At 43.9% G+C, this 21,628-nt stretch overlaps 1 protein-coding gene across 1 annotated transcript; it reads left to right on the top strand.

The window, feature by feature from the left end:
• The first annotated feature begins 319 nt into the window (after window positions 1-319).
• On the top strand, window positions 320-20,208 carry LOC140282724 (FYVE, RhoGEF and PH domain-containing protein 6-like). The gene is made up of 21 exons (XM_072377265.1): window positions 320-563; window positions 2,511-4,593; window positions 8,260-8,374; window positions 10,103-10,170; window positions 10,257-10,287; window positions 12,076-12,227; window positions 13,618-13,774; window positions 14,160-14,247; window positions 14,603-14,653; window positions 14,743-14,801; window positions 14,906-14,977; window positions 15,331-15,399; window positions 16,255-16,338; window positions 16,566-16,645; window positions 16,726-16,828; window positions 16,903-17,046; window positions 17,133-17,235; window positions 17,392-17,486; window positions 17,589-17,717; window positions 17,853-18,001; window positions 18,699-20,208. Exons 1-21 carry the CDS (start codon window positions 554-556, stop codon window positions 18,739-18,741), a joined length of 3,885 nt encoding a protein of 1,294 aa, XP_072233366.1. The 5' UTR covers window positions 320-553; the 3' UTR covers window positions 18,742-20,208.
• Window positions 20,209-21,628: the final 1,420 nt, after the last annotated feature.

Here is a 21,628-nt window from a genome sequence, read left to right as displayed (position 1 = left end):
GACGCAGTGGCGTAACTGTTTGGAAAACTATGCAAGGATGTAAAATGTGAGGCTAGCGATAATTAGCCTAAAAAAAATCGAAAAATGCTTTCAAAATAAAATGCTCCTCAAATCGAAGTATGTAATATGACAATAACTTGCCGATAAACCTAAGTAATTGTATTCTGATTTAACACAATCATATAGATAAACACAAATATCCCTTACACATGTATGCTATTTAGAATTCTAATAAATCAAACATATATTTCTCAACAATAGCTTTATTTTTAAATGCTTAACCGGAAATATGTTGTTACGTGCGTCCTCTTTGGATTAAACTGCAGGGAATAGCACCGTGGCTGAAAACTTCGAAAAATGGAAAAAGTAACTGGTGTACGGAGTTTATCCATGTATCCGCTGGCGAGATAAGGAAACCCCTGTGATGGATCTACTTCACTCCCGTGAGAGATTTTCACACTGACAATGGTGTCGAAGGAGGCAAAATCGCTGATTTTCTCGCAATTCCATTGAAAGTAAATTTACTCATGGAGAAAGGAGCAAGTCGGGAGTCATGAGCACAGGTTTGTGTCGTGGGGGAGCTAACTTATCCTAGCAAAAATCCTGCTGTGCAAGCCCATGTTGTGGTTAGTTAAACTAGATACATTTTTTTTTTCAGTTTAGGCACTGTAAATAAGGGGGGTCGAAAATAGCATTTTTTTTTTTACATTGTAACGGTCGATAGCATCCCTTCTATTTTTACCCAGCCACAGTTAATTACAGTTTTTCTTAATAACAGCTTTGAAAAGATATAAAAGTGAACGGTTTTGACCTCGGTTTCAGTGCTTTCTGAAAACATAATCATACCTCTCAATCAGATTTTCCTTTGTGTTTTTTTTTTTATAACAACCTCTGTGGCAGCTGGAGGGGGTTAAATCCTTTGTCTTCAAACATCTGTCCTGCTGTTGATGCACCAAGCTGGACTTAATATAAAGCTGCCATGTTTTACATCTGATATAGAACTGTCAACATGTGCAAGGACTAACACGGATGCCCTGGGCAAATTCGTTTCACCAAAATGTGATATGCTTCGTGATGTTAAAGTGCCGATATGAAGCGTTGTCGTTTTACAGTGCCAGTTTCCTTACAAAATCTGCCAGTTTAGAGCTTATTTGGTTATGTCTAGGGTTATTTATCCCCACGGACGTTTTTCACTGACCGTATGGTGATATTGTCACGTATTGGCAAATTCGGCTGAAAGCGAAAACACAAAGTTAACACTATGCTGCTGAAGTTGTACATTCTTACACTGCTCACCACCGCCATCCGTGGTGAATTTGTTTTCAGTTTGGGTGAATCGCTTGTGGAAGTTGAGGTTTTCCAACAGCGGAGTTATGCCGAATTGAAAAATGACTCTTAGGGAGTAGTAGAAAATGTCAAGTACTGAGGTATTTTGGAAGTGCGCGCGCTTACAACCTGGGAAGCTTTATATTAGGTGATTTTTGAACGAAGTTTGCATAGTCAGAACTGCACGCACGGGGGAATCAGCGGTTTTAGGTTGTTGGCCTTTTCGGAAACATCCGCTCGATGACTCCACTTCTCGTGGTCTGGGCCAGCCAAGAGTCTCAGTTAGGAGAGCGGAAAATATGGCCTACAAACTGAATTCACAGCTTTTCATTGGTGTGGAGGCTGCTTTTTTCCGGTTTATATTTGATACTTTATTTAACAAGGTTATTTCCCCGCGGGTTTCAGGACGTGTCACCAAGTCCAAATTTAATTGAATGCTTGTGAATGAATAGATAATGACAACATTTCAGTTTCTGTTGGATCTGACATGCGCACAGGATAGAAGTATTCCATAAACACAGATTTGATCAACATGTTTCAGAGGTTCGTGAACACAAACAGTCAGGAGGAGTAGGGATCTCAACAAATAACTCCACCTTTTTCCCAAACCGAACACTGCACCGGGGAGAAAATCATAGAAGAAAACTTATCAGTTGTCTCTACAGCACTATTTATTTATTTTTGTTTCTGCTGCTGCTTTAGAACAAAAAAAAAAAAAAGAAATGCAGTGGACATTGCATGCCTGGCTCTTTCAAAAACAGGAAAGAGGGTACTTTAAATGTGAATCTGAATTGAATTATCCAGTTCTGCTGTGCTTTTGCTGGAACAAGCGAGAAGGCAACATTATCCAGTACTCAGTTATCAGTTAAATGCTGTGTGATAAGTTAGAAAAATGCAGAGCAGCCGTGGCAAAAGATGGAAAGACTTATTTTGTCAGACTGGGAGTCAGTTTTGGATTTCTAAATTCATTTCACACATTACTCAAACCCACTGTTGTTCCCCTCTGACCCTGAGATTGGCTTTTTGACCTGAGCCTAAACTCCTGCTTGCAGCTGTCTGTGCTTATACTTGAGGAGGCAGGGATGAAGCATGCTTTATGCGCTGACCTGCTGCATGATTCATTTGAAAGGACGTTGAGTCAACTACTTACTAAACTGTAATTCTTCTCCCCTTTTTATTTGCAGGTGTGAAGAAGCCTCCATTAGCTCCTAAACCTAAACTCCCTGCTTCAACCAAACCCTCTCCCCCACCCATCGCCCCCAAACCTGGCCCTATCTCCCAGTCTTCAGCGCTCTCACAACCGTCCCCTGCCACTCTCAAGAGGGCAAAACCAGCTGTTGCCCCCAAACCATGCATCCCCAAATCCACAGCCTCCTCTCCTCCCGTTTCACCCCCGCCACCCAAACCCATTGAGCCCCTTAATCTGTCTCAGGAACAGCAGGAGACTTTAGATGATAACCTCTTTCTTCTCAACTCCAAGAATGGGATTTTATCAGAGACGAGCAGACACGAATCGCATTACATCATTCCCACCTGCTCCTGTGGACTCGAGGACTGTTCGCAGTGCCATCCTCTTGAAAATGGAAACGCATCTGAGATTGAGGCTGATTTGCACAAAGAGCCATTGCAGAATGGGGTTTCCACAGAGGGATTTGCAGGAACAAGAGCGCAGGAGAGTGGAGAAATCCAGGAGGAGGGCGGAAATGTTGTTAAGGGTGAAGGTGGAAGGATTAACAAAAAGCCCAGGGATAAACCTCAAAGACAGAAACACCTAGATCGGGGATTGCTACACAAAGAGGCGCAAAGGACTGAGGAGCAGAAGGGGAAAGCTTTTGACATGGTAAAACATCAGGAAAATGCTGTTGCTGAGCCTGATGATTCAAAAGCAGATGTGCTGACAGAGATCCAAAGCACAGATTTAACAGACTCTAGGTCAGCCTGTGATGTTGCAGGCAGCATCAACGTCTTGTCAAGTATCGCTCCTCTTGAGTCTTCCGCAGAACACTCTCAGGTAGAAAACACAGATCCTATCGTCAAAGCAAGTCCTACCCGGTCGCCCCCTGATCTACACGTCCCTGCTGCCCCAAGTAAGCCTCTCCCAGTCCCTCACCCACGTAAATTCAAAAAGCCAGTGTTGGTGAGGCAGGATGGGGTGGAGGGCGGTGCCCAGGATCAGGTGGTGGAGGAACAAAGACAAGGGCGTGAAATGCAAGAAGCTGAGGGAAATCTGAGTCTCGCTGGTCTGTCTCTCAGTTCAGAGAGTGAGGAGCTCAAACGGGTCACCTGTGATGAACCAGCAACCCCGAAAGGTTCAGATTTGGTGGACGATGAAACCAACGCACCCGTTCCCCCTCCACGACAGACCTCCCTCTCGCCTCGTCTACACAGAACATTCTACGTGCCGCCCTCGCTTAACAAAAACAACTCGCACTCCTTAAACCTTCTCACACAACCCGACTCAATGAGCCATAGCAAAGAGTTTGAGGAGCACCGAGTGGAGGAGGACGAAGAAGACGGGTACGGCGACTTTGAGCGATACCCAATCAGCCACAGTCTCCCCAAACAGATCAAACTTGGCTGTCACCCTCCTCTGGCCAACACCAGGAAAGCGTTCTCCGCTGAGGATCAGCAGTCACCGAAGGCGCCACCTAGAAAACCTCAGAGACACAGCATGCCAGCGCCCCCTCCACCCTCAATCTGCCCTCCTGCACCTCCACATGCCCACACCCCCATGAGGGATCTGCCTGCACCGCCTCAGGAGAAAACACCCTGGCGCTTCACACGGCCCTGCGTGACGTTTTTCAGCAGACAGATGCCCACCAGGAGCAGTGTGCCGCCAAAAAGTCGAGCTCCTGTTCTGGGAAGCAAGCAGAGGGCACAGTCCTTCTCTGCAGCTGACCTGGCAACCCGGGCCAACTCCCAAAAGAGGAGCCTGTCTTTCCGCAAGCTGCTGGAGCTCCGGCTGTCAGTGAAGATGCTGCCAAAGCTTCTGGCCAAAGGAGGGCAGTCCCTGGACTGTACCAGCGTGGACTCAAACGGAGGGGAGAAGAGCCTGGAGCGGCCCAAAAGCTGCATTGGGGAAGCTGATATTTGTGGACAAGATGTGGAGTATGAGAACGTACCGCTCTATGAGGAGATCCCGGAGTATATGAACCTGCCGTTTCACAGTGCGAGGCTGGGCTGGTCACATGACCCTGATGCTGCACATTCAGACATCTACGAGGTGCAGGATCCTTATCACAGATCCCAGGACCATGAGTATGAGAGGTACACTATTTTTTTCTCTTAAGCATGTCTTGGGTTAGACTTTCAAAGTTTTACATTACTGGTGAATTTGTGCGTTTGTATTTGTATTTGGTGATTTTGTGAGTTTGTTTGAGAGGTCAGGAAGTTGAAGGCTGTTACTCAGTGTGTTTGTTTTCTTGTAAGATTAAAAAACCATACTCCAAAACCCCTGAAACCCTCTCACTTTACAGCCACATGTAGAAGATGGAGATATGAGGTGTTGAGTTTACTGAGAATCAGAATTATTTAATTCTCTTTGTCATACCCTGCTTACCATTCATTCTCCCCTTTGGTACTCTTTCTGAAGCGATACACCAGGTAATGTAGGTCACATCGAAAAATGATTTAGTCAGACTGAAGTGTAATTGAAAAAGGCCCGATAACCTGCCTGCTCAGGGAAAAACAAAGCGTGAGCTTTTTATACCTTTAACAATGGCGTGCCTGTGTTTTTGCAAGTCAGTGAACGAGTCTGAAAGTTGATGTAGGCTGAGATCCAGACCTGCTGTTTAACACTTAACTGCTGCCGCCCTGTAATTGCAGGTGACCCACAGCTCCGGTGTGGGAACCGCCGCGTGCGACAGGTTGCGCAGGTGATCCGAGCGGTTCTTCTGTTTTCAGGAGCACCAAAGTCAGCCTTTAGAGGCAGTGGCATAGAATTTGAATAGAGCATTGATGTGCAGCCGGTCAGCCTGTTTTCCTGTGGGTTATTTTCAGTGGCCAGAGCAGGAAATGTCTGAGAATCACAGAAACGCCACACAGCTCTCTAGAACAGGGAAAATAAACCTCCAGCAACCACCAGCCTCCACCTCCTCCTCAGCCTGGTTGCCCTCGCACCGGGCTTAGCCTCTTCTTAACCTCCACTCCTTTTTTCTTTTCTTTTTTTTCCCTCCTCTACAGTATGTCTGTGAGAAAAAGTTTATTCTCATTCTGAATTAATGACCAAATACGTTTCTTTTCCTCATTCCTCACTTGTAAAAGATGAAAGGCGTTCGAAGAACACGAAATACAACAATTCAGTTATTTTTCAAAGGTATAGGAGGCTGTTTTTAGGCTGGATGAGCTGTAATTTCTGAATAAATTAAGACAAAACCACCTCCGGCAGATAAACAGGTTTCAAGTCACTGCAGGTCTTGAAGCGTTAATGTGTTCACTGGCTTCATTGTTTTGTTTTACATGGAGCTCTGTGCACTTTTTATTTTTAGATATAGAATTATTTGAATATTCTATTCGTCACCAAACTCGTTGAAGGCGACGGCATTTTAGCAGCCTTTATGAACACCTATTGCTCGACATTAAAACGCCACACTGCACAGGAAATTAGAGAATTGATATCGGCTTTCGACTGCTGCTTCAGTTTTTTCAGCCCTGTTTTCATGTCTTTAGTGCTGGAGTCAGTAGATGCTACGCTCGCTCTGGTTTTTCAGAAACGGCAGCCTCAGGATTTGAGTTGAACTTTCTTGGTCACAATAATCCCACCCCCCCATAGAAGTGGTCCATCCTTCTAGATCAGCAAAGACTTGTTGTTCTGGAACCAGTTTTCCATCCCCGAGTTGGATCTCTTTCCACCCAGCAGCCCTGGAAACGGCCTATAGTTGATGTAAGAATGCGCACAGCTTGGACCAGAAAATTCCAGGACATTGGTGATGTGAACATCTTTCCTTCTCCTTCCGTTCAGACCAGGACTCAGCAGGTGATGAGGTCAGGGCCGCGGTAGATGCTACACAGATAGAAGCCAGCCACTAAAACATTTAAGATGTGCTCTGCCTCCCAATTCTGTCTGGTATGCAGAGCCGAGTGTTTGTGTGCTAGAGAGGAGAATGAGTGAATCGAGTGAATCTGTAGTGTTTCCCAGGCATCCGAGCCCTGTTAAGTTTATGTAAGTAGCCCCGGGCTGTAAACAAGTGGTGCTCTGTGCCTGACCCAGTATGCTGGAGTGCTCGGCCACAAAGAGAGCATAAGGACAAAGAAGCTGAGGAAAAAGAAGAAAAAAAAGAAAAAGTCGTATCGGGGTTTTAGATAAAGGAGACACGTAAGAAAGCAAGGAAGTGGAGCGAGTGAGCTGCTGCTGAAGAGTGAAAGGAAATGTGAGAAGTGGACAAATGGAGTCCCACTGTCTTTATCAACTAGCCACTCTGAGCTGTAACTTTTATGGTAAATTTAAATGTGGGATGAGATGAAGTCAAGACCGCTACTCCCTTCCGGAAGTATCGGTTTGAAATCGGACAGCCTCGTTCTGCAGGAAAGAGTCCGGGAGCCAGATCAAAACATTAGTGAAACAAACACGTTGCTGCTTGTACTGAGCTGGCAGGCAGCTTGTTTGTGGGAAGACCCAAGTCTGCCGTTAACGCTGCCAGCAGCAAGGCTGATAAAGTGGAGAAATACAGGTTTACATGTCTTTGCTGGAAGAAAAGGTGGATCGGCCAATTGCAGCATACCTGTGAATTCGGTTGATGGCTCAGCAGTTGATTACTTTCAGCACATATCTCAGGTTTTTGATTGTCGCTCTGACCCCACAGATCATTTGTTTGATAGATCACCTGCAAAAGTCTCTGAAATGCCAAAGAGCAGTGAAGGAAATGTTGATAAGAACTTAAGCCTTGAAGTTTTCAGACCTGCCTTGTCCAAAAATGTACCAAGAAATGCTCTCATCTCTCCTCTGATAATCATATAATAGAGACTCATATAGCAGAGACTAGGTGACTCATTTTTGACCAGTCTTGCCTGTCAAAACAATACTTTTAAATGTTTAGATTTGTGTCATTTTTAAGGCAAAATCTTTCCTGGTTCTACGGTGGTTTCAACAGTTCAGGGCCTTTTTTTTTTTTGTTGTATTTAGCCTCTCTATGCAGTGGGTTTTTCTTCCAGTGGGCCCGAACTGCAGGCAGGCCAGTGGTTTGAAGGTGGTTTGACGCTGTCTTGCCAAAATAAAGATAGCATTTAAGAAAAGAGACACGATGGCAGCAGCATTTGTGTCGGCTTTGCAGTTTTGCACACGCCATGTGCACTGAAAGCACAATCAGAGAGGCTTGGTTTGTGAGCTGTGGGCTTTTTAGCCTGATGGTCCCTCTCCTCTTCATCCTGGTGAATGTAGTAACCAGGACTTCCAAAAAGATTTTCCAGTTTTTGTATTTGTCAGGCCAAAGACCAATTTCCGTGCTACCTGACTCATCTGTTACTGTTTCTCCACTGTTTAGCTTTTCTTCCTTGTTGTTTTGCCGATTGTGGTCATTTTCTTTCTTGGCGATGGCGCGGTTTGTGTTTTTTTTTTCTTTAATGTGCTGTGAATCCCTCTCCAAACAGTCTTTTCCTGGAAATTCAAAGTTCTGCTCAGCCATTCTGTCTGAGGTTTTTCTGACATCCTCACATGGTGTCAAAGTGTAATCGTCGACATATTCCACTGTATAAGACCTCAGAAAGAGTTTCGGACTCACTTCGTACTGACTCACATGGGTAAAGTTTGCTTTGTCAACCAGTCCTCCATGTTGCACAAGCCTTGTTTAATCTTTATTTAACCAGGGAATGTTTTTGCGGACACACGCGCTCCTCTGCAGCCCTGCCCAGCTTCTCTTTCACATATATCAACATTCTTTGTAAAGAAAAGCTAAATTCAGCTTCCTCTTCTCTCCATCTTGCTGTTTTGGCGAACAGCGGCTGGCTGAGGCAGGATGTCCACTCTGAGGAGGAGGAGGAGATGCACAGTTCTGACGAAGAGGACAACAGCTCCACCTCCAGCAAGGAGCACCTGGACGAGGCAGACAGACAGGTACTGTAATTAAGCAGTCGGGGGGTGGAACAGTTCACTGACTCACTATGAAGCCATACAGTAATTAGGTAGAAACGCAAACATTTGCCCATTACTCGTTGAGATCAGTAACACTATTTCTAAGACTTTTTCCCATTTTCATACCCTCAGTTCTCTAGTTTGAATCACTGTATTTACTGATACTCCCTTTGGATTAGCTATGACAGTAAAACCTTTATTATTTAGCTTCGCAGTTTAAATGCAATCCTTGAACATAGATAAAACTGATACAGGTGTCGATTCATACTTTTTACGTCACCTGGCCGTGAATAGATTGAGTTTTGTGTAATCCGTAGTGGACTTTGATTCAGTAAGACAGTAACATGGCCCAGAGATCAGCCACAGACAGCTGGCGAAATGAAAAGAAAGTCATTTATCATCATCGATCGCCCTCGTAACAGGCAAGCTGCATATTTAACGTGTGCGACACACTGAAACTGCACTGATATAGATGTGTGCGTCTGAGATATGAGGTCAAAATGTTGACAGACAAACGTTTTAGCTGCCTGTATTTGCTGAGAGTGTCTGCGGCCAATACGTTAATCTGTGACCGTGAAAGCTGAAATAAACAAATATTATGTTCTGGACACACAATGCTGGGAGTCTGAATCTGGCTTTGAAGTAATTCTACTTCCTCTTGATGTCAAAATGTTTTTGACCAAGTTTTCGCATTTTATAGTACAAAACCGTTGGAAATCAGTACAGTTCTTAGCATGAATGCTATGATGTGTAACTGTTAAATAGCTGAGGTGTGATCCAAGTGGAAGTTTAACCCAGTGGGCTTGTTTTTGACACAGTCAGCTGCTCCTTATATGATGTTAAAGTTGTTTGGCTGTTGTTAAGCTTGTTAAGATGTTGTTAAGGTGAAGCTTGCTCTCAAGGTGGCACAATAGGGACATCGGCTCATGTAAACTTGTGTTTGTTCACACTGCGGACATGGAAAAAGCTTCGGAATTATGCGGATTGTCACTTCCAGAGGGGGGAAAAAAAGTCCTTGAGTCCTTTTCAAACCCAGATATGTGTGTGTGCATAAAATTGAGAGATAATTTACAGGTCGCAACGGACGACTCATATCAGCACCGGTGACCTAACTGTCACTTCAGCCGCAAGAGACTGTGTCCACACATGCTGCTAAGTGTGTCGGTCGCCTGTCTGTCACAGCCTTTTAGAAGTGGGTGGGTGTGTTGAAAGGAGGGGGGGGGGGGGTTGTTGAGCAAACACAGAAGGGCTGCAGGTTCAGGAATAGCTCCCTCAATGACTGAAAGGGGCTTTTTTTCTTTCTCCGTCCTGCGTGACCCTCTCCATGATACTGTCAACACCTGCGCCTGATGCCTCTCAAAGCTCCGCGGTATCACAAATGCAGGCTCCGATAGGGCCAGGAGGACATTTCAGTCAAGCAGAGGCCAAGGCCGCTGTCCACATTAAGTCGCTGAGAGACCGCCCCGTTACCATTCAGCACCCGCATGAGACTGGCAGAGGAGACAGATGGAGAGAGCACAAAGGCTGCTGCTTTACTTTGAGGCCTGATTGAGCTGTTGTTTGAAGAAAGCTGATGGTTTTAAACAGCATCCAGTGATCATGGTGATTTGCAGTGAGCCTGTGAGTTGACACTGAACTTGTTGTGAGGTTTTTTTGGGTTTTTTTTTTTTTTGGTGTCGCCCGACCGTTTTTGTCTTTCTGATCTTACAGCAAGAGGATGAGATGAAGAGGAAGAAGGTGGTGCACATCGCCCAGGAGATCATGAGCTCGGAGAAAGTGTGAGTGCTGCAGTGACCAACCGGGAACAAATAACTCTATAAGACATATCTGTGCTCTAAGGCTTTTCTACTCTTTTTTTTACCAGGTTTGTGGATGTCCTGAAACTTCTTCACATAGTAAGTGTCCTCTTTACTCAAGGATTTGATTTGATGTGCGTGTTCATGATTGTTTTCAGCAGCCGGGGGAAACGGAGGGCCTACTGCGACGCAGTAAACGTTACACTATGTTTTGTGCGCCGCACGGACGCTGGCCAGAGTTTTGAGTAGCAATCAAAGCTTTTCCCAGACACTCGGCTGGTGTAGTCTCTGCTTAAGTGCTTTCACTGAGTTGAATAATACAGCTGAGGCTTTTAAAGTGGCTCTGTCTGAGGATTTGATTTTTTTTTTGGTTTCCCAGGGGCGACAGCGGGCAGGTAAATGCACGGCAACATAGAGGAGGAGGTGCTTTGATCAGCCCTGTCATGGGGAAACTCAAAGGAGACATTAAAAAAAGATTATGAGCTTGTTTCAAGATGAGTAGGCGTTTTTGTTAGAGGTTTATTTTGGCTGTGATATCATGATCTGTGCAGTTACATGCATGAAAAACCCTTAGCAAGGTGTTTGGCCGCCCAGTGGCACCAGAACAGCTTACGTTGATTCTGCAGGTCTATGGAATTCTGTGTGGGAGAATATGCCAAAAACATATCCCTTCATTTGAATATATGAGGCTTGCAGTAGAGACTGCTGCGTAAGACATCGGTCCAGAGGTCCAGATCTAGATCTCTCAGAATAGGTTTGTATTCATTTGCAGTCACTCTTGCATCTAATGAGACAATCGGAACCAAATCATGCCCCCAGAGCATCAGATTCCCTCATGTAGGAGTCAGATTAACTAAGTTGAATTTTAGTTAATCCTTTGCCAAGGTGGAGGATTCCTGCAGAAAAGGAATGGGGAAATAGCTGTTCTTTTGCAGGTTAAACATTTGACAGGGATTCCTTTGTTTGTGCATAGTTCAAAGACACGGCCTGTAGCGGGGGCTCAGAAAACAGACAACGAGTCGAGGGTCCACCTGCATGGCAGCCTCAGACTTGCCTTTGGCGAAGCCACGGCAGGATTTTTAGAAACTTGGTCCTGCTGCTGACGGGGGAGGGCGAGGAGCTCCGTCCGAGAGAAGAGGGCAGATTGCATTCTTCTCTCTCTGTGGACGGCCTGGTCGGGCAGCAGCTGCTTCCTCGGGCCATGCAGTCGACCTCCAGTCACACACATGCCTTCGATAATTCCTCTGTGTGCATGTGTGTGCGTAGTATGTGTGCAGGAAGGTGTTAGGGACGGCGAGTCTTTGCAGCACACTTGTGGCAAGTAATCCAACCAACATGTTTAACTTTTTATTTCCCTGCAGTTTTGATTTATTTGTAGTGTGTGTTTTGTGAAATTTAAGATGGTTGTTTGTCTGTTAGAATGGAGAGACCAGAAAGCTTATGTTTTTCCCAGTTTGTGAGCTCCTGTGCTTTTTAATTTTAATTTGCTGCTGGATGAACTCAGTTTATCATCAAGAATTTCAAGTTCCGTTACTTCTTGGCTGTGGATGTTCAGTACGTTTCGTGGAGAGTAAAAGCACAAGTTAACCCGGAAAACCGGGATCCTGCGAGGCCTCCCTGCTTCCTTCCAGGTGCATGTGTGTGTTGGCGCACTGGACGAATTGGAAGTGCTGACACAGCCTTGTCATGAAATACATGCAGAGGCGTGGGGGAAGGGCGGTGCAGGAGGACGGGTCAGTTTATGAGGTGATAACCAGGTGTTCCTGTTCAGCTGCAGCGCTGTGTGCCGTCATGTGCCGACCCGGCCCGTGTAACTCCATATGTATGTGGTTTTTTTGTGTGTGTGTGCAAGGCTACTTCAGTATTAAGCCTCCAATGTCTCCTCAGGACTTTCGGGATGCTGTTGCCAAGGCAACCCGTCAGAATGGGAAGCCAGTGGTGGATGAGCGGATCCTCAGTCAGATCCTGTACTACCTGCCTCAGCTGTACCAGCTCAACAAAGACCTGCTGCGAGAGCTGGAGGAGAGAGTAGCACACTGGTACACACACGCTTTTTTTCCACGGGTTTATTTAATTATTGTTGTTATAAAAGGGCCTTTTGTATGTTTAGCATTAGTATTTGTCATCACTTCTACTGTTGAGACTTCTTACTAATGAGTTTTGATAAGTAATTTGGTGAGTCAAAGCTGCACAGGCAGGTTTTTCCATTGTTTCAATGCCCTGACAGGAAAGAGATGCGGCCTTTACTATGAAACAGCAGGATTTGGGGCTTAACGCTTCACTTTTCAGGGTTAAATCCAAGTTTTCCGTGTCATGAATAAGGCCACTTTTAACTTATTCTGCCCTGGAGCAAGTTCTCCTAGAAAGAAAAGACTCAACAAGTCTAAAAACACTTGACTGAACAGTCGGTTCTAGTTCAGGAGATCTCTCCTCCTTTTCTCTTTTGAGAATGACAGACTGCTTGAACCATTTCCCTGATGAGGATCTACTGTATATAACCTGAGGAAAGTGCCCCGGACAGAACCTGATCACAAAGCTAAAGCTTGAACTTGCTGACAGTTTAATTTCTCAGGTAGTAAAACGCCACTAGCAAAAAAAAAATTTAAAAATAAAAATCTGCTGCATTAATTGCACAACATTTGACAGCCAGGATGTCAAAGCAAATGAGTAAAGTTACTTTGAAGTATGTTTGTGAAACACCAGAGTGGCAGATGAAAGGATGTAGTCCCATGCTCCCATCAGAGTAGAACTGCAGAACATTAATTTAATGGAAAACACACTTGTGGCCCTAAATCTGCATCTTAAAGCTGTGGGAGTGCTACTCATAAGCTAATAAATTAAATTTTTACACCATCTGAAGCCATTTTGGCTTCTTTGACAGCAGTAACTTTGTAAAAATTTTATGTTGCTCAAGCTTATATGGGATTGTGGTAGTGAGGCCGTCTTTTGTCAACGTCGCCACTTTATTTACGAACATGCTCATAAAAGAGAGTCTGGGCTGATTTGTAATGATACTACATAGTTTAGTTGATTTTGTTTGATTTAGAGAAGACAAAGAAATGAAAACATGTCCTGAATATGTTGAACCTCCTTCATAGTACAAGCCCCTTGTCCTCTCCTCACATCTCTAATGTCGACAGGCTGAAGTAAACAGTTACATCTCTTGAATGAATCCTAAGTCCAGCAGCTGCACCCAACTAATTAGAGCCTGCTGAGTGAGTGTGACATCTGGTCAAATTCAGATGTTAGATTCCTCCAGATCTGTTCCCTTTCCTTCATCACTGACCAGACTGATTTAATGTGGGCCCTTACTTTCTGTGACATACCGGTGGGTCTTTAATTTAACCTGCTGAAATATCCGAGTGTGACGTGAGACGCTCCCGTTTATTCCTGTGTAACTTGAGTTTTTTTTGTTTGTTTGTTTTACAGGAGCGACCACCAGAGACTGTCGGACATATTCGTCCAGAAGGGTCCCTATCTGAAGATGTACTCCACCTACATCCGCCAGTTCGACAACAACGTGGCTCTGTTAGACGAGCAGTGCAGGAAGAACCCCGCGTTTGCTGCCGTCGTCAGAGAGTTTGAGGTAGAGTTCTCTCAGTGACCGTTTGTGTTGTTTCATGGACTGAAAGTAATTTAGAATATCTTGTTCTTCTTATTTCCAACTAAGAATGGTCGTTCTTTTAATAAATGTACTCACGTTTAACGATTTTTAACTCATTGACTAACAAATGAGTGATGTCCTTGAGAGCGTTTTCCCGCTTGGACCTTGATGATGATGACTTCTGTAACATTATGTGCAAAATACTGCTTTGGGTATCTTTGCACCACCATGATAACCACAAACAGTTAAAGCTTCTTACGTGTTGTTATCTCCAGCCATCAAAAATGCAACTCGAACATGCAAGTGTCTGTGTGAGAGCGTGTCTTTGTGGTTTTGTCGAAGCAACTGTGTGTTTGTTTGGTTTCAGATGAGTTCGAGATGTGCCAGCTTGGCTCTGAAACACTACCTGCTGAAACCTGTGCAGAGGATCCCTCAGTACCAGCTGCTGCTCACAGGTACAAACACCCCGACCCACATTCGACCTGCTCTGTTCGCTCGACGCCTGCAGGTCAAGGGTTTATTGGATCATGGCACTGATTTATTGGCAGCACGAGAATGAAACTTGGACTGGAATCAAGTTTTACTGTTTTGGCTTCAGTGGTGGTTTTTGTAGGATTTATAGCGTGGCGCCCCCCGGTGGAAAGCCAAAGTGAGAGAACCTGTTGAATCGTGGTCTGTGGGAGAGTCTAATGCCGTATTTTCTATTATTTCGGGTTGTTCTCAGGGCACAGAAACTAACCACACTGCTTCTAATGGCCTTTTAACCTGCAGTTAAGGGTTTACGTTGAAGCCTTTTTTCCTATTTCACAGATTATCTGAAGAACCTTCCAGAAGACTCTGAGGACTACAAAGACACACAAGGTGAGATAAAGAACCGCTCTCATAGTTGGTGTCGCTTTGTAATTGAAAATATGCCAAACAGTGATGTGACATGTTGGCTGTCTACGCAGCTGCCCTCAGCATAGTGAAGGAAGTGGCCAACCACGCGAATGACATTATGAAACAAGGGGTAAGGCCTGATTCGGTTTTGCAGTGATTGTCGACTCGAGCTTCGCGCCTCCCCTCGTCTGTCTGACTTTTTAAGTTGTTTTTTTTTTGTTGTTGTTGTTGCAGGATAACTTTCAGAAGCTGATGCAGATTCAGTACAGTCTCAATGGGCACCATGAGATCGTTCAGCCAGGCAGGGTACGTCCAAAAAGTCATGCGCCAGTTGTGAGGCTTTTCTCATACGGGCGTATCTTCTTCTCCCATAAGACCTCCAAAGAAACGTCGGATTTGTGCCTGCTTCTTCTTGTTTTTGCTGTCATCAGTTGTGTTGCATGTTTTGAACGAGGCCAAAATAGACTTCAGTCTTCTGTAATGACAGTGGACTGTTTATTTGTGGTCACATTTGTGACTGCTGATGTCCCCCATGTGACAAACGACATGTGAGACTAATTTTAGAGTCATAAAAAGCTGCTGCTCAGCCTCTGGACTCAACGTTCTGTCTGTGCTTGTCAATGCAGCCCCAATGAAAGCAAACATGTCCGTATTCGCAGGTTTTTCTGAAGGAGGGAACTCTGATGAAGCTGTCCAGGAAAGTCATGCAGCCGCGCATGTTTTTTCTGGTGAGCATCGATCCGCAAAAACACAGTTTCTGTTGCGCTTTTTTCCGTTTTCCTTCTCACAGCGGAGAGAATGCAGTCTACAGTCACAGTTGTACACTCATTTTGAAGTGGATTGAATTGATTTATTCCCATTAATCTGCTCCCAATGCTCCATAGTTGCAAAGCAAAAAAAAAGGGTTTTACACTTTTGATAATTAAAAGTTGAAATATTATGTTTGCATAAGTATTCAGAGCCTTCACTTTGTGGTTGCAACAAGTTTGGCAGCTGTAAGTTATTTTAGTAGAGAAGAACAAAGGAGGCTCATGCACTTAGCAGTACTTAAAATGATGCAGATATATTCTCGTGGCCTTCCCAGATCTGTGCTTTGACACAATGCTGTTTCTCAGGCCTTTAGACTATTGGTTTTCACCCCGATGTGCCCGATCAACTGCCAGACCTTATAATTATGTTCAACAGATTACAATAGGGGGCTTCAGGGTGGTGTGGAGTTTGGGAGTTTGTCTCCAGGTACTCCGGCTTCCTCCCACAATCCAAAAACATGCATTCTACAATGGCAGCTGTGATAGGCTCCAGTCCCTGACTTGGATAAAGTGAAATTGAAAATGAGTGTCTGGTTGATTAGATCAGGCACGCAGGCTCAATTTTCATCAGAAAGGATCTAAAAACTCCCATAAAGGGTTTATTTCATTTTTTTCATTTTAAAACAAATGCTTTGCTTTGTTGTTATGGAGATTTGTGTCTAGATGGATGATATAAACATTTTTTTTTTTTTTTAAAGTAAAAGGTCTGTAAACTTTCTACATGTACACTTCATCTTTATGAACCTTGCTGTATCTTTTTGGTTGTTTTCCCAGTTTAATGATGCACTTATGTACACCACTCCCGTCCAGTCTGGCCAGTATAAACTCAACAGTGTTCTCTCTCTGGCTGGAATGAAGGTTAGCTGCACATGCAAACACAGCTCACTGTTGTGGTTTCATTGCTTTTCTGCTGTTGTTTTATTTTTTTCTTGTCAGTTTACATTTTATTAACATTTAATTGTCTATTCGATGTAACTTAATCTTATCCGCTCTCTGTTTTCTTGCATAGCGAGATGTACTGTACATATTCAATGCTTCACAATTCATGGCGATTATTTCTTTTATTGCTATTGTTGTGTTTTCAGGTTAGTAAGCCGAGCCAAGAGGCCTATCAGAACGAGCTGAACATCGAAAGCGTTGAGCGCTCCTTCATCCTATCTGCCAGGTCAGCACCTCCTCTCGGGGATCCACAGCATTTTGCACGTTACGATCTGCTGTGACTAACAACATGCTTTGTGTTCGCAGCTCAGCTACAGAGAGAGACGAGTGGCTGGAGGCCATCGCCAAGGCCATAGACGACTACACAAAGAAGAAAATAACCTTCATATCAAGCCGAAGTCAGGAGGAGGTGAGACTGTAAATCAGCGTGGGCGTTCGGTGTGTTCAGAGCATCCAGATTAACCGTAAAGTCTCTCCACTCAGGCGGAGGGTGTGGTCGACAGCGGGGCCCCTTTAGGTTCAAAAGCTCCCATCTGGATCCCAGACCTGAGGGCCACCATGTGCATGATCTGTACCTGCGAGTTCACCCTGACCTGGAGGAGGCATCACTGTCGCGCCTGTGGAAAGGTCTGCGTTGCCGCCACCGCCGCTGCTCCCCCTGTACAATTTCAAACCAACTGCCTTCTCACCGCAGTTACATGTGTGTCTGACAGGTGGTTTGTCAGGCGTGTTCTGCCAATAAGTACTACCTGGAGTACTTGAAGAACCAACCTGCTCGTGTGTGTGATCACTGCTTTGTCAAACTGCAAGAGAACAGTGAGTGATTCGTCATTCCTGATCCATTCATTTGATTTTAAGGAAATGTACAAACACAGTTGTGGTATTCGTGGGTTTGGGGACTCCAAATATTCTAATTAACTTGTGCCATACTTAATGTTCTTGTTTATTTCTGTCATTTTTGTTGTATTTTAGGCGATCGCTGTGCATCCACATCGGTGTCTCCTATCAAATCCGGAGCGTTTTCCTTCTCTAGAAAACAGAAGAAGATTCCTGCTGCACTAAAAGAGGTGCGGAGCATGATGAGGCTGCAAAATGGGATTTTGGTTTCAACCCATGCTGAGCTAATTAATTGTTCAAGGATTTCTCTCACTTTCGTACCGTTTCTCCAGGTGTCCGCCAACACGGAGAACTCCTCCATGAGTGGCTACTTAAACAGGTCAAAAGGCAACAAAAAGCAGTGGAAGAGGCTGTGGTTCGTCATTAAAAATAAAGTCCTGTACACCTACGCCGCCAGCGAGGTACTCGTCTGATCTGTGTCTAATTTTTCTCTTGATTTGTGTATTCTTCTGTGCAGATTTCCTTTGTTTTAAACGTGCTTTATGTCTGAGATCCGCATCTTTTCCTGAACTCTGTGCGGTTATCTCTCCGTGTAGGATGTCGCAGCATTGGAGAGCCAACCCTTGCTGGGTTTCTTCCTGAGAGAGGAGAAGAACGGGCCGGCTCAGAAGCTGCAGTTCAAGCTGTATCACAAAAATACACTGTTTTACATCTTCAAAGCTGACGACATCCCCACAGCACAGAGGTACCAGACTGCAAATGATAGGCAGTGCCAATCGGTTACCATGGAAACCTTAGAAGCAGTTACAAGTCAGGAAGGGATTTGAGCTTTTCCACAGAACAGTAACAAACGCAGTAAAGTTGCAGCCAATCTGATCAATTGAGGAATAAAGATTAAAAAATGGCTTCTGTCTTTTGTTTGTAACATTTATGCTAACACTGTTTCCTGTGATTGCTTCAGAAAGTGTACACTTTATTTTTTACCTTTTTTTTTTAATGAGAAAGGTACAGGATGGCGTTGGAAGTAGATGTTTTTTATCTTTATTATTAAATGACTCTTAGAAAAGGTGAACAGAGCTTTATATTTACTGCTTTCTTATTGAGTTCTAGCTCAGGGTTTCACTTTCAAGACCATCGTTCGCTCATGCCTCTCTCTTGGCGTTTATTTGCGGCCAATGGAGCACAAATATTCATTAAAACACAAAGGGGAGAGAGAAACAACTGCAGCATCGAGCAGATGGACGCCGATAGAGATGAGCTGCTGAACGTAGTTGTGCACTAGCACCTAAAGAGTCACATATTTCCCTTTGGAGTCGATGGAAATGTAATTTAATGGAGGTTTAATACAGGAGCAAAGGAGCAAAAGAATTAGAAATGGTCTTTTGTTTTGTGACACTCTTAAAGATCATAACTAATTTTCAGTTTTGTATTTTTCTCTTTAGATGGATCGAAGCCTTCCAAGAGGCAATGATTCTTGAGCAGTAGTCACCTTTTTGAGGACATGTTACAGCCCCAGAGTCAGTTGACAGACAACTTAATGACTTAATGACCCTCGATTGATCGTCGATCAGGGTTCGCCAGCTCAGGAAGGACTCCTGGTGGACTGTCTGCACTGCAAACTGAACCTGGCGACACGAATGCCTTGCCCTCAAAGAACTGGAGTCATTTTGTCACAACATATTCTAAAATCAGCAGCAGCTTCTGACGCTCAGCTGTTCTGAGATAAGAGCGAGTCACAGCTGCGGGTCAACGGTCAAGTCCAGAAGCATGTGTGTGGAAGTGCGACCAAATATGTGGGCATTTGAAAGCTGTCAGAAATCATTGCAAGTTTGAAGTCTGGGAATGATTTAAATGTTCTTTTTTTATGTTTTCGGGTGAAGGAATAACTTGAGTGTAAAACGAAATATGGAAAACCATCCGCTTTCATTCAAATCTCACATTGGTTGCACAGCGTTTAAAACCTACGGGGTCATCCTAAAATATCAAACAAGCTTCTGTTTGAGTTACGCGTGCAAAGAGGCGTTTGAGTTACCAGGTGGGATTTAACTGTGAAAAACAGGCTTTAACATGGAAACAGGAAGTTGGTGTTCTGCTTATTATTCATCTCTCTGGTTAAGAGATTTTACATTTAAAGTACCACATCATGGATTAAAAACATCATCCTGGAGACAACTGGAAATGTCATGAATTTTGTAGATAATTTAAAGACAAAATGTTTTGGTTTTTTTCCTGTTTAGCCAGAATAAAAATGGTTAAAGGGCGACACTTTGTATGTGGACATAAAAAGAGCAACATTTACTTTTTTCTTTCTTTTTTTTTTTTTTAAAGCCAAGAGCTAATATTTATAAAAATAGGAAGTTTTATTTTTTTGGAAAAGCACAGGCTGCCACTTATGCTGAGAGTCAATCAGAATCATTATTTTTATGAGTGAACACTGTGGAAAGTTTGCAGGAACTATATTTCTAAATTAAAAAAAAAAAAAAACAGTTTAGAAAACAAAACTTTCCCTTTAACAGACTTCGTGCCTTTTTATAAATCTATGTCCTGTTTTGAGATAAACTGCAATAATACAGGTGTTTTGTTTGATGCATGTAGGCTCACTTTTCTGCCAGGGTACTTGTAAAAGCAGCAATTTATTGGTTTTGTTCATTCATTTCATTTGCAAAGCTCTATCGTGGCAGAGGTGTAGAAACGTGAATCCTGCTTTTTTTTTTAGTGAAGGAACAATACGGTTGACTCTCATTAGAGCTCTTCTGGCTACTGTTGTCTCTAGATTTTTTTTACATTTGTGAGGAAAAAAAGAAGCTGCAGCCTGTTCTGGAGATGCGAGTCGAAAGCGTTTCTCCATGATTGTATAATAACATTTTTAAACACTCTATCAGAGTTAGAGTCTCTTATACACATTTCTAAACTGTCAGGCAACAGTTTTTAATAAAAATATATCTAAATGTATGACTTTGTCCTTGTGTTTCATGTCTGCCGTTCTTACTTGAAGGGATCAAGAGAAGCGAGTTATGGAGTGTTTAATCGCAAACTCCTGTCACAGTGTGATTACAGAGTGCAGACAGATGTTTGTGGGAGACAGAAGTTCAAATGTCTGTTGTTTGCATCTGTGTGCATCTCTTATCCAAGCCTGAGTGCCTGATCAAAGCACCGGCATGAGAGATGAAGTGTGGTCGCCCCTTCTTGAGGCCCAATTTGTTGAAAAACACATGCTAAAGTGCCCTCTCGGGAGCTAAAACGTGTGCTAAAGTGCCCTCTCGGGAGCCAAAACGTGTGCTAAAGTGCCCTCTTGGGAACAAAACGTGTGCTAAAGTGCCCTCTTGGGAACAAAACGTGTGCTAAAGTGCCCTCTTGGGAGCCAAAAGGTGTTAAAGTGACCTCTAGGGAACCAAAATGCGTGCTAAAGTGACCTCTCTGGAGCCAAAACGCATGCACAAGTGTCTCCTTGGGAGCCAAAACGTGTGCTAAACTTCCCTCTCGGAAGCCCAAATGCTGCTAAGTGCCCTCTTGGGAGTCAAAACACATGCTAAAGTGCCCACTCAGGAGCCAAATGGGTGCTAAAGTGCACTCTACAGTGGTGAGGACGAGCTATATGTGCCATTTTTTTCTTTCCGCCCCTGCCCTTCAAAAAGTCTGTGCACGCCACTGGTGTTAAGTCTCCGAAAACGCACTGTTATTTCTATTCATTCTGTGCTGTCGGTATAGAGCAGGGATGTCCAAAGTCGGTCCTCGAGGGCCGCTGTCCTGCAGGTTTTAGATGTTTCCCAGTTTGATTCAAATTAGGTGGATCTCTTCAAAAGATTGTTAAGTTCTGCACAAGCCTGCTAATGATGCATTGATCTGAATCCCCTCAGATCAATGCATCATCAGCTTTTACACATCCTCTGCGGAGTGTTAGCCAATCGAAGCTTGGCACCTGCACACTATAACTTGCATAAAAATGAATACAAGTCGTAACTCTTTTTTTCAGAAAAGGCCCTGCTTATGTCAGTAAGAGGATGCCAAACATCATTGTTCAATCAGAGCTGGGGAGTATTCCAGAAAGCGGGTTATGTGAAAACTCAGAGTAAGTTAACCTTGAGATAAGGGAAACTTATCCCTTATCTAAAAACAGAGATATCCGTTCCAGAAAGAAAGGTAACTGAAACTCTGAGTCAATCTCCGTAGTAACATAGTAACATAGTAACTTTCACAATATTGCCAAAATTAGGAACATCCTGTCCCAGAGTGATGCAGAAAAACTATTGCATGCATTTGTTACTTCAAGGTTGGACTGCTGTCATTTTTTACTGTTGGGCTAACTAAAAAATTCTCCGAAAAGCCACCAGGGTGATCCAAAATGCTGCAACCAGAGTTCTGATGATATCTG

This window comes from Leuresthes tenuis, unplaced genomic scaffold (genome assembly GCF_036924035.1).
Source record: "Leuresthes tenuis unplaced genomic scaffold, fLeuTen1.0.hap1 SCAF_23, whole genome shotgun sequence".
In the NCBI taxonomy this organism is placed as follows: domain Eukaryota; kingdom Metazoa; phylum Chordata; class Actinopteri; order Atheriniformes; family Atherinopsidae; genus Leuresthes; species Leuresthes tenuis.
The sequence above is the reverse complement of the archived record's forward strand: the minus strand, read 5'-3'. Positions and strand labels throughout refer to the sequence as shown.